This window comes from Bombus pascuorum, chromosome 8 (assembly GCF_905332965.1).
Source record: "Bombus pascuorum chromosome 8, iyBomPasc1.1, whole genome shotgun sequence".
Taxonomy (NCBI): domain Eukaryota; kingdom Metazoa; phylum Arthropoda; class Insecta; order Hymenoptera; family Apidae; genus Bombus; species Bombus pascuorum.
Genome location: NC_083495.1, coordinates 702,508 through 715,296, shown reverse-complemented (window position 1 = coordinate 715,296; position 12,789 = coordinate 702,508). Strand labels below are relative to the sequence as shown.

At 29.4% G+C, this 12,789-nt stretch overlaps 1 protein-coding gene across 1 annotated transcript; it reads right to left on the bottom strand.

The window, feature by feature from the left end:
* Positions 1-2,876: 2,876 nt before the first annotated feature.
* LOC132909467 (proton-coupled amino acid transporter-like protein CG1139) lies at positions 2,877-9,611 on the bottom strand. Its single transcript, XM_060964323.1, has 5 exons — positions 9,282-9,611; positions 8,718-8,896; positions 7,522-7,706; positions 3,364-3,604; positions 2,877-2,937 (listed from the first exon to the last, which is right to left on the bottom strand). Exons 1-5 carry the CDS (start codon positions 9,609-9,611, stop codon positions 2,877-2,879), a joined length of 996 nt encoding a protein of 331 aa, XP_060820306.1.
* Positions 9,612-12,789: the final 3,178 nt, after the last annotated feature.

Below are 12,789 nucleotides of genomic sequence, written 5' to 3'. Positions count from 1 at the left end.
CGATCTTATGGGTCACCCTGTCTTTCAATCACTCAACTAATTAAACTCATTAAATCAATCACCAGACACTTTTTAAAACCTAAACAAATCAATAAAATTTACGTCATACTGTTTCTTCATGAATACTCTTCCTAACTCATTTCTCCATCAAATTCGTAAAAACCGTTACCAAACATTTTCCGAAACCCTAAGAAAGTCAACAAAAACTTGCATCATGCTAATTTCTCTTAGATATTGGAATTCTAATTCCTTCATTTTTTCACATCAATCCGTAAAACTGATCAAGATAATCATCTAATCTCTTCCAAATCAAAAAATGTCAACAAAGATTTATGTATATCATAAATGCAGATTTTTTAGATCAAATTTGAAGGTGCAAAAATGTACAAAATGTACATAATATATTCACAGTGAAGTACTTCTAATAATATTTTATGGGTAAAAGAGATCTCTATATATGTCTCATTTCTTCAGTTATGTTTATAAAAATGTAAAATTACATAAAAGTCCATAGTCTATATGTCTGATTGATTCTTCTTAACTCTTAGCATAGCGAAGATAGATCGAAATTGTTTGTCAATTTTTTTTCGTTATTGATATTTTTTATGATAACTTTTATTCCTGTATATTTATTTACCAGAATTTCTACTTATTCATATAACGAAAACACTGGCAATAACTATTGATAAACAGTAAAAACAGTACAGAGATCTTTAAATGACCCATTTTGTTATATTAAAGGTTAAGTACACTATTTATAAAGGTTCAAATCCCTTATAACTAAACTGCGGATATTTATACAAATTTATACATTTTTATAAATATAATTAAAGAGATAGCATCTGGAACTGTGTACCTACTAGATAAACATTATAGAGACTACGATACTATATATATATATTTTGGATAGTTTATATATTTTGCATATTATATGCATCTGTACATTTTTACACTTTTGAATTTCTCGTGAATGCGTAAAAATCCGCAGTCTACTTATAACTCATATTTCCACATTGATCCACCAAACTCATCAAGCACTCTTCCAAACTCTAAAAGAATCAACAAAAATTTACATCACGTTAATTTATCCCAGAAACTCTAAATCTAATTCCTTCTAACTTACTTATACATACTTATATATCTTATATAATATCTATATCTATATAATATCTATATAATATCTATATCTTATATAATACTTATACATCTCTCTACATCATCGATTCAGCAACTTCATCGGAACGATCACAGTGTGTGTACATTCTTCGAAACCCAGAAAGGACAAACGAGGTCGGTCATTTGAAACTCCCACACCACCCGTTATATTCTCTGGTAATGAACGCAACCACCTTGAACTGGCAAACGGATGAACGGCTAGCCAGAGCCAGAGTCTGTAAGAGCAAACTTAAGCTGAAGAGAGACAAATAAAGAGAATAAGTGAGAAGGAGAGTGAAACTGAAGGGGTGTGAGGTTGGTTAGGGTAAGAGGGAGCGAAGAGACGCCGTGCTAGCCACTAAAAGGGGTTGCGTCCTCTCTCCAGTGTGACGGAAGCACCTTTCTGTGTCCCATCACCACCTCCTTTTCCCTTTTGCCCTTCGAGGGAACTCCCACTCATAGCCAGCCGTTAACTCCAGCATTTGTACGCGTGTATACACGCGTCCCTGCATTCGAATGCCTTTGCATGCGTGTCCTCGTCCTTCATGCGTATCTGATAAGCCATTGACGGCTGAATGATTTGACGCGATTACGCGTTGCTTTGTCCAATTGCCTCGGTGGTGTCTTCCGTCTTATGGAAAATTCAGTATCCTTTGTCATTTTCTCTTTATTTCATTCTTTTCTTGTTTTTCGTTTTTGGATTCATTGGTAAAACATCTCAACCCTTTGGAGTATAATAGGATAAGTTTTATCTCTTTGTGACACAATGGATATGATTACCTAACCATATCTTATAAGCTGTTAAAACACTATACTGATCAATTCCATAACTTAAAAGTACTGAAAAATGACGATGTTACGAACTTTAGTACATAGTGGGACAAAATATATGCCGCTCTTTTAATACTTATACATTTATGCACAGTGTAACGTTCATTATCATAGCTTGAAATATTAAGATAACTCGAGGCATAGCGTTTTATAATATAACTCAGCAATATAGTTTTGTTGCAAATATTACTAACACGCGTTTCATGGACGAACAGGAAAGAACGTGCATTAATTTGGCCAGTATGTATTCATAACTCATCCAGAGTGGTCGTAATTTTAAATAAAATTTCTCTATAATCAGAGCATTTTTTTTAATATTCTGTGTCACAAAGAATTAACGAAGACATTTATTAAGGGAATTACTGATATGGAGACAAAAAAGTAATTTAATTTAATTATACGTAATCAATGTAATATTAACTATCTTTGGGTTCTTTGTATAATCTAAGATTTCAAAGAAGATAATAATTCATAATAGCTCGTGGTAAATCATATTCAGGTTTATCTAATTTTGCGTGAAGGTAATACTTGCGTATTAACATATTTTCTAGTCAAATAATAGAAATGTTATGAAAATTTTCTTTATTTCGTAAATATAAAAAAAGCTATTACATTTATCATTTCAAAATTAATATTAAATCAATAGAAATGTAGAAAATTTTTCGCGCAATTTACTTAATTCACCATTTCGTTTTACGCGATTTTTACCTCAATTTAAAACATTAATAACGTAGCTCTCTTCTACGACTTATATCTGTAAAATTAAAAGTTTGGGTTAAACTTGGATAGGATTTAGAAACTGTAATATGTGAAATGTCCATTTTTTAGATAAGTATAAAAACAATTGGATGATGAATTTATTAATACGTAATATTTAACGTAATTTTCGTTTACATATTCTGGCTCTTATGGCTCTTTGGTTCTAAGAGTTCTAAACTTAATACTAACTTCCTGCAATCACATTTACTTGTAGAACTTTATTATAATTAAAATTTGTATCATTTCTTATATTTAATTAATATCAGGAAATCTTCGTTTTATGTCTATCAATATGAATACAATACGAAAACTAGATAGTATTATGACAAAGTTACATTTCTATTTTTTACAGGAAAACGATTTTAAAATGCTAATATAATTCCAACCAGTCTCAAAAATATCTTTTTATTTCGTTTGGGTGTTAGATATCTACATGTTTTTACTAGCCTCTCGAACATATCAAGAATGTTGAAAGTTAGATTTAATATCATATAATGTCACATCGGTTAGAAGTATTATGGAACTTTTTATCATTCGCTTTTCGTGGTCTTCGTATAATTTTTTTTTTAAATAAACATTTTCCATATTACAATTTTATAATTTTATGTCATAATATACCTGCTTCTGAAATATTCGGCAATCAAAATTATATTGACTACGATGGCACACAATGTGATAAAGGATGCAACAGTCAACAGAGACAAGCCTAAAATTAATTTCCATTTCAGCGTGCCATAATTGTTGTAATGTACCAGAATATACAGAGTAACTGGAATAATGGTTGATAAAGTCGATGAACAAACAGCTCCTACCACAGCGATGAATAAATCCAATTTAGGAATTATCGCTGCCAACAAACCTGTAATTTTGATTTACGTTTCGTCAAATTTATACGATCGCTCAAAAGTCTGACTATATTTATAGAATGTGTATTCTATAATACATCGGACTACAAATTTCAGAATCTAATATCTTACACGGTAGTTCGATTTTTATTTATATATATATAAAAATAAGGATAGAAAATTTTTTAAACGAAAAATTAGGTGAGGTAAATGAAATATTAACTCGTTTGATTAACGCTAAAATGCCATAGTAGACTCGTTTTTTATTTAAAGGATTCTCGAAAATATAACTGATAGACCGCAAATGTTCATAAAAATGCAATCAGTTTCAAAACTGTTTCAAAAAGAAACAGAAACCCATACGAAGCGAAAAGGATTTCTATGAAATGAAAAAATATGGTGAACTTGTAGAATCGTGTTGTCCTCTTCGATTTCGATGATCTTTAAATATGGCTAGAAAGCTCATATTTTAAACAACATTTTCTTATACATATAACCGTCGGCCAACCTTAGTTTTCGAGCTATTCGCGAAAAACTGTAAATATCACTACACTATGGTTCTGTCTATAACTGTACGTCTATGGATACGCTTATCCATCAGACTAGTTGCTGGCCGCTTATCCTCGGCGCTTATCCTCGGCCTTGGCCTGTTTATAAACGATAGTCAGACAAACTTAACGTCCCCTCCCACATGCATATGCGGGACAACAAGAATGCAGGAAATATCTGTTATAGAAGTGAATATCAGCAAGGTATTAGGTTTGAGTTTAGGATAATATTTTCAATCTAGCCGCTGCGAAGTGACCGCCAACGTCTGTGTGAAATGATAAAAATTATTCTATTTCGTAAACTAATATCAATTATTTATTCGTTTAGTATTTTAATATTAATTTCATATTATTTTACGTAGGCGTTGCTGGTCGCCTCGCGACCGCCTTATTGAAAAATCTGACCCAAGCCTAAACCCAATACATCGATGATATTCACTTTTAATTGAGTTGAGTTATAACAGACACTTTTTGCACCCTCGCATATGTACGTCATGCATGGGATTTCTAAGCTCGGCTGACCCTCGTTTACAAACTCAAGATGATCAGCCGGTGGCCGGCAACTAATACTAACATACCCTGCCACAGACGCACAACTGTATGTAGAAATACACTATAGTAGTACCTGCAATTTTTTGCAAATATCTCGGAAACTAACCGAAACCGATGATTATATGTATAGGAAAAAGTTGTTCAAAATGTTGATTTCTATAACATATTCAATAATCACCGGAATCGGAGAGGACGGAACGGTTCTACAAACTCACCAAAAATATTTTAATCTGAATCTTAATCTTAAAAAATATATACGAATTTTCGACAATTTTTTCAAATATTATATAACAGGAAAATTCGCATTGAATAAAATCATAAATATAATACTTGTTTATTTCTTATTTGATTAGTTAAATATCCGCAAAATAATCATAGAATATATTAAATTAAATCCCATTAACAATCAATGTCGTTTAATACCCAATGTCATTCGCAGTAAGAGAAAATAATCCGTGAAATATATATTATTTGTAGAAAGATTAAGATATTATATAAATATTTGCATAAATATTATAATATGAAAGTTTTCTGATTTTTTTACTCGTCCGCTTACTGACGAAGAATCAATCACAAGATCGGTAGTTAGCCCAGCGAAGCATCCTTTATTAGAACGATGAATACTTGCATCAAGAGTTCCGCTATGGCGCGCCACGAGAGAAACTGGGCTATCTATACTAAATTTCACGAAAATAGATTCTGGAACTTTGGTAATATCTAGCTTGTGATGGACTGCCATCGGATCGATTGATCGATTTCGCGAACTTCCCTCGTGAGAAAGAGGAGATTCAACCCGTTGCAACTGATCAAACTTCCCTTTGAGCTTACCTTGAAAATATAAAAGAGAAAGGAAACAAAAAGAAAAAAGAGAAATTTTCTCTAAGATTGTTTTTTCGTCGTATTCTTTCGTTTTTGTTAAAGATGAATATTCAATAAGATTTAGATTTCTGTCAAATATTAAAAGTGTAGCATTAATTCTGTTACAGGCCTCACGTTTTTTATTTCAAAATATTCTGAGTAATATCTGAATCATACCTTTGTTTTAACAGACAAAAAGATATTTAATGTTTTAACAAAATCTTTGACAAAATGTTGCAACGAAAAATTACACATAGAAACAAAAATTGCTTTTAGTAACAAAGATATCTTTTTCTTTTAAATTTAACAAATTTGTACTTAATAGAAAAATAGAATTGAGTAGGTCACTTGAAAAACGCAGCGGGATTAGATATGCATAGTGTTAAGTATTTTGTAAAATTAAGCAAATACAAAATTGAAAGAGTGAGGGGAATGAAGACAATTATACGATAGTGAGATTATGCGTTACATAACATACTACAAACGCAAACAGAAAGGCTTTTTTCTAAAAGGAAGTAACGTATGCGAAATGAAAGAAACAAATATGAAATACTGAAAGAGAAAAGAAAGATCAGAATTCTAAATGAAATTATTTTCCATGAAACATAAACATTTTAAACAAAAAGAGGATGAAGAACTCCTATTAAAGATATTTTTTTGCGCCATGAAAAAGATCTTTTTTTTTTAAGAAAAAGAAAAGAAACAAATCAAACTCTGAGCAAAATTATTGTTCAATATAAACAATCATGTTGAATAAATAAAGGAATAAAAGATGCGAAAGACATGAAGTTATATATCACGATAAAATTATTTTTGCTAAAGGTAAACTGAGAAAAGCTAAAGTATGCTGCTCGAAACAATTATTCACACTCATCGATCGTAGACTTAAAAAAAAAATTCAATAGTTTCTGTTATATGACAACCATATAAGCTTATTAATGTTATACTTTAAACAATCTACAGTGATTACAAAAAGTATCTGCACATACTCCTAGTTTCCTACGGAGAATTTTCTTTGTAGGGTTCTACATTTTATAATGTCAAATTTTTGTAATCATATGAAAATATTAGATATTAAATAATATAAAATGTAATATACTTCGATCTAATTAATTAGTATGTAGACGCTATAATAATTTCAATGGTTTGTAAATACCTTTAATAGCCACTGTATAGCCTTAAGCCTTAGTGAGTTACCTACTCATAAACTTTTGTATTCGGGATGTCAGATATTAATCTATAAATGCGAATTAATGGTAAACTATCTACTGTATAAAAAGAATACTAAAAGCTGTGCCTCGCTATTTTTCTTGTATTTCATAAGGTTTACAAAAATCGACTATTTGCTTTTTTCTTTGCTTTTTTGTACTTCTTCTGTACGATAGGTTTTACAAGATAAAAGTTAAAATACCTGCTAGACTAATGATTTTTCGCCATGAATAGATTAATAATTTTCTATAAAGAATGTCAAAACAGATCGATCAATATATCAAAAATTATATGATTCCGTTTAAGAAAACGTGAATCGCAATCTCTACGCGTTCATCTCGAGAAAAAATAATTATACCAGATTATGTTCTCTGTAAAACCATTCAATTTCTCCCTTTCCTTTATACAGCAGGTAATTTACCAGTAACTCGCATTTGTACATTAAAATCGGATGCTCTGTATATTACATGATTAATATTAAATAAAACTGAGTGAAAATATATAAATAATTTCTAATGCCAACGTAGGCGAAACGTAACTGTAAGTGGAGATAAAATTTAAAAACTCCAAACAATTAGAGAATCGCTACTATGAAAGATTCTATTAAAACATGTCGACATAAATAAGATTTACATGGTACTGCGATAAAGATTAACTTTAAAGCAATCAATAAAAGAAATGTACAAACGCGATCCTCTAATCGTTTTGAGCACAATAGGTATAAGAATTTCTTTACACAAAATGAAAACTTTTTACATATATACACGTAATAAGGCTGATGCCCAAACGAACTGTCAGATTCCAACAGCATGAAGTTCCGTAGATTGACTTTTTATCAAGTGCTGGAATAATATACTCATCCAATAAGATAATAATTGGCATATAGCATTGTAATCCATATGTGAAATATATCGATAGACCCTGCATCACGAATGCAGATACTGTTCCCCTATCAAAATAAAATAATAATAACGTGTTATTGGTTATATTATAGAATACACAACCGTTCATAAATATTCCGACACTTTGATTCATTTGTATTAAAATGTATAAATTAATGATAAACTAATAATTGAAAACAACGTTTACTATCTTGTTATAGAGTGAAAAAAACGTATATTACTATATACAAGGTAGCTAAAAACAATAATTGGATAAAAAAATGTTACAAGTATCAGACAAAATCAGATAAAAATTTATTTTTTTCATAATACGAAAAAATGCGGGGATTAATAAGACAATAATTTAAAGAGTTCGTCATCATCTAGCATGAGGATATACTTTACCGCGCATACTCTACTGTTATCCATCAACATCTTAATTTGATCACGTTTTTTTACGAACAGAAATTCTCGCTTTTATTGGATATTCCAACATAATCAGAGTATAGAAAAAATTACAACTGAATAATGCAAAACAACATCAAAATTTCTTTTAACAAACTTCCAGAGATAGAGCTTCTATATGATTTTAAAATATTAAACAATTAAAATCAATGGAGCTTCTACCTAATTTTAAAATAATAAACAATTAAAATCAGTATCAGTCAGTAACCTTCTGATCATCTTGTATATTTATCATTCAAATATTAGCGTTCACAAAAAATCTTTCTGTTGGTATAGAAAATTTTCTTAATCTACCTTATAATTTGTATTGTAAAAACCCCATTGATAGAACTGAAGATAAAGAATTTGTCAATTAATAATATAATTTTACAAGACTGTATAATTACAAACTCTAGTTTTCTTGTTGTATATTAGTTTTGAAAAATTAGGTTAATGAGCTCATCATATCTTGTTATATGTAATGCTTATAAGGAATAAAATTATTGCAGTTAAATTTTTTTTATCCGTGGTTTTATAATTCAAATATATCTTGTTAAACATAAAAAAGTGTCCTGATACCTTTGAACGGTGGTGTGTCTCGTTTGAAAGAATAAAATATACGCAAAAATTTGTACAGATCGTTTACTGGATGGTTTCGAATGAAATTGCCTCCTGAGTCGCAGCCCCATTTCAGGTAGCCAACAACACCGATAAAAGTATGCAGAAGAGTTATGTGCATCATAGCGTGGTTTAATACTCCGCTGAATTTCGTGTAATTCCATGGCTTTTGCATATCGTGTTGTATTGCTAGCACCTAAGAATAATTATCCTCAATTGTAAAAACAAACATTTTTTATTATAGGGCAAAGGAGTTTTGTATAAATTATTTTACTACATAATTAAACTGTGGATTTTTATTTATTTATACAAAATTGAAAGATGCAAAAATGAACAGAATGCATATAATATACAGAAGTGTAGTGAGTAAAGCAAATTTTTGCTCAGATTCTATTTCTGTAATGGTGTTCATAAAAATTAGCATAAAAGTCCACAATCTCGTAGCAACAAAATATATACTATTTCATGTAATATATAATACGTAATAATATAAATTATATAAGATGTTAGTTTTTAATCATTTAGTCTAAAAATTGAACATTAGATTCACCATCGTTAACTGAATATAGGTGAAAACTTACTATTCCAGGAGAACTCATGCTGAAGAAAACCGTCCCCACGAATTTCGGATACAAATACATGTCCGAGCCAATCATGACCCACTTTTCGCCAATTCCATCTTTCAAAGCGTATACTGCGCCGATCATTGCAGCAGTAAAGAGCAATAAATTACCAAAAATGGAAATAACCGCGATGTCGTGCAAATATTTCATCATGTTTATTACAAAGCAGAGTGGAAACAGGAACAAGGCGTAATATCCTTGATCTAGGGTTCTTTCAGAATCAAAAGATTTTTGTATTATCCCAGATATGAATACAACGTACACTGCGCCGATCCCTATATAACACATTAGGATTGTTGCATTGACAAAATATCTGAAAATTTCGAATAAATTTTCCAATGAAGTACCATACAAAGAGGAGGAAGGAGAATTGTTATTCTCTTGAATTCTTTTATATCATTATAGCAGGAAGGGTGAATGAACCAATTATAACGTGACCAAAATATTGATTATGTTACTTTTGTTTGACACACTGAATTTTATTTTTTATTTTTCTGCTTTTTTTGTTCATCTTAATTTGATATTGATTTGTGGCCTGAAAATTTAACTTAAAACTTAAGAAAAAAGCGGATGACTTTTTCCAAAAAGTACTTAAATTTATTCCCATTAAAATTAATAGTATCATTGGAATGCCTAACTTATAATCCTTCATAGAAATTTTATAAATTTATAACTATGTTTTTAATATAGTCATGAATTAAGCTTTGTCTTTTTCCTTTGCATTAAGTATTTTTTTTCTTTGACACTTTTATATTTTAGTAGTCAGAATCGTATTATTATAATATATTATATTAATATCAGAATTATGTTGAACACCTAATGACTTCGTTGTCTTCCGTATCACGTAATCCCTCTCTCATAATCACCCTATTTATCTACTGATAATGTTTCTTTATTAAATATCGTCAATGATCAATAACGTAGAATATTAAAAAATATATTGATGTTTCTTTGTAAAATAAATTACAAAGTTACTAGATGCAACGGATAAGGTTAAAGTAAATTTTTTAAAAAATAAAGTTTCGTGTGAAAAACATTATTTTATGTTTTCTATTTCTTTTATCACATAAAACAATTTGACTGGTTTCATATCAGTTGTAAGATACCCTATAAATTATTAATCTTCGTTATAAATTGGCCCATACATCTTATACAAGAATGAATTCATATCTTTCATTTGCTGCAACAATAACATAATTTAGGAATTATGTTTTTATGGAAAAAATTTGAATCGTTACAATTTTTTGAAAACACACATTAAACTGCTTAATTGGTATAATAAGATATCGAACTTAAAAAAAAATGTTATAATATTTTCATTTAATTCGATAAATTTATATTTGTCTTTAAAACTATTCCGATTCTGAACTGTGACAATCTTGATACGAAATTAATATGAAATAATCAAAAATAAGAAGGGTCTATTAGATCGGAAGATATAAGCCTTTTAAAAATAAATGATAAATCAACAAAGTTTTATAAATTGTTAAAGATATAAATATTATGAAAGAGATACTTTAATATTTTCAATATCTTAATATTCTAGCGCGCAAATATTCTATTCCATATATTCTAAAATTATAAAGGAGGTGGGAAAACTTATTTTAATCTTAAAAACAAATACAGTCATATTTTGGTAATATGTGATTTATTGATATATTGAATTTTTAAGCTATTCTCTTTTAGAAAATGAAATTTTTGTTTAATCATTTATTATGTTTTTTTCTTGTACTCGTTAGATACAGAACGGCGGAAAATAATGTATGTCGAACTGAACTGCAAGATTTCCTTAACTCTGCTGTTTCTTGAATTAATTTTAATCCTTTACGTGTTTTTTATTCTTCACAAACTTTGCAAATGTGTAAATTTTTAGGTTTGAAACTTGTTTTTCTTATTCTTAAGAAATTTCTTAAGCTTTTTTTTTTAAGATTCTTTCAATTACGGAACCTTTGTTAATGTATATGACTTCTCTCGTTTCAATTTTACGCTAAAAAGGTTCTTAAAACATTAAAATTGCTTGCTTAACATTTTCTTGCTTAAATGAAAATGAGATTGGAACGAAAAAGTACGACGACTACAACAAAATTAAAGCAAACAAGCAAAATTAAGGTCCTATAACATTATAGCATGAAATCTTGCAATATAACATGGAATTAATTAAACACCATTTTTAGAACGGATTGCTTCCTCTACGCTAGTATCTCAAAAACTGCAAACCTTCTGAGTTATGTCATTGTGGCAGCAAATGTGCAACATATAAATTTTACAAACATAATAATTCGTGGAGATAGCCAAGTCTTTTGAACGCCTGTCGTTAAACTAGCGACGACTACTTCGTCGTAATGCAAAATTGGTCTCTTTAATTGAACGCACATCTTGTTATGAATCTTAACTAAAATGTGAAGAGATCCTGTAATTAGTAATCCCATCAGAATCGTGCCGACGACTCCAATAAGTAAGCCAACACTTGCGAACGCATTTGGCATCGCAAATAACCCAGTCCCAACTGCGCTTTTTACCAAATTCGCCAGAGATTTAAAGTCACTGTAGAGATTTTACAAGAGAATAGAGACGACATCGTAGAGATTTTTCGGGTTATTAGTGTATTTATATATTACATTACTGCTCAAAAGCAATCGAACACTTAACTATTTTTAGCGAGGCGTAAGTCCATTAGTAAATTACAATTACATAACAAAGCAATTGGATCTAAAATAATATGTTCTTTATGCTTGCCATCGCTATGTATAACAAGCTACATGTGATAAACTATATAATAAAATATAATAGAATGGAATATTGTGACACGATAAAATTGATTCTTAAAAAACAATATTCAAGAATGAAATTATCCTTCATAATTGTCAAACTTTATGCACATAAATTTCGTCTAAAACTTTTTATATTCAACTTCATTAAGGAAAATTTATTATTTTCTCAAAACCAGTTTTTCAAACATTCAACTAAATGGGTGACACAAAGATCTTATAAGTAAAACTCTCCTTGTAAGTATTTACCTACATTGAAAGGAGTTTTTTGAAAGTACTGAAATTTATTTTAAATTTTATAGTGATATTTACATTGGTATGATTATGATACTTTGAAAATACTCCACGATTTAAATTATATGGTAAATAAAGAACATTGTTAGATAATTATTGGAAAATGCAAAAAATGATATCGTAGGTTATTGAAATGCAATATAATTGCACGCAACCTAAGTGTAATAAGTTAATAATTTATTATTAATATAATCACAATATTAATAATTTAATTGTAGTAAGCTTTTAAAAGTTTACAATCTGCTGATTTCATAAGGTCTTCTGCTCCTAATTATTAATTTGCTATTAATTTCTGTTTTAATATAAAATTCACATACTGGTGCTGTAAATGTACTGCAATGTCTAAATACTTGTGAGCAGTAATGTATTTTATACAAAATTTCATAAAAGTTATTAAAGAAATG

What these genes read in the sequence shown, in the direction of transcription:
- LOC132909467 (XM_060964323.1), bottom strand. Translation starts at nt 9,611, where the DNA reads ATGTGTTATATAGGGATCGGCGCAGTGTACGTTGTATTCATATCTGGG. An exon ending in AACCATCCAGTAAACGATCT is followed by an intron (nt 7,707 to 8,717) that starts GTACAAATTTTT and finishes TTATTTTGATAG; the next exon opens with GGGAACAGTATCTGCATTCG. An exon ending in GCCGAATATTTCAGAAGCAG is followed by an intron (nt 2,938 to 3,363) that starts GTATATTATGAC and finishes ATGTGATTGCAG; the next exon opens with GAAGTTAGTATTAAGTTTAG.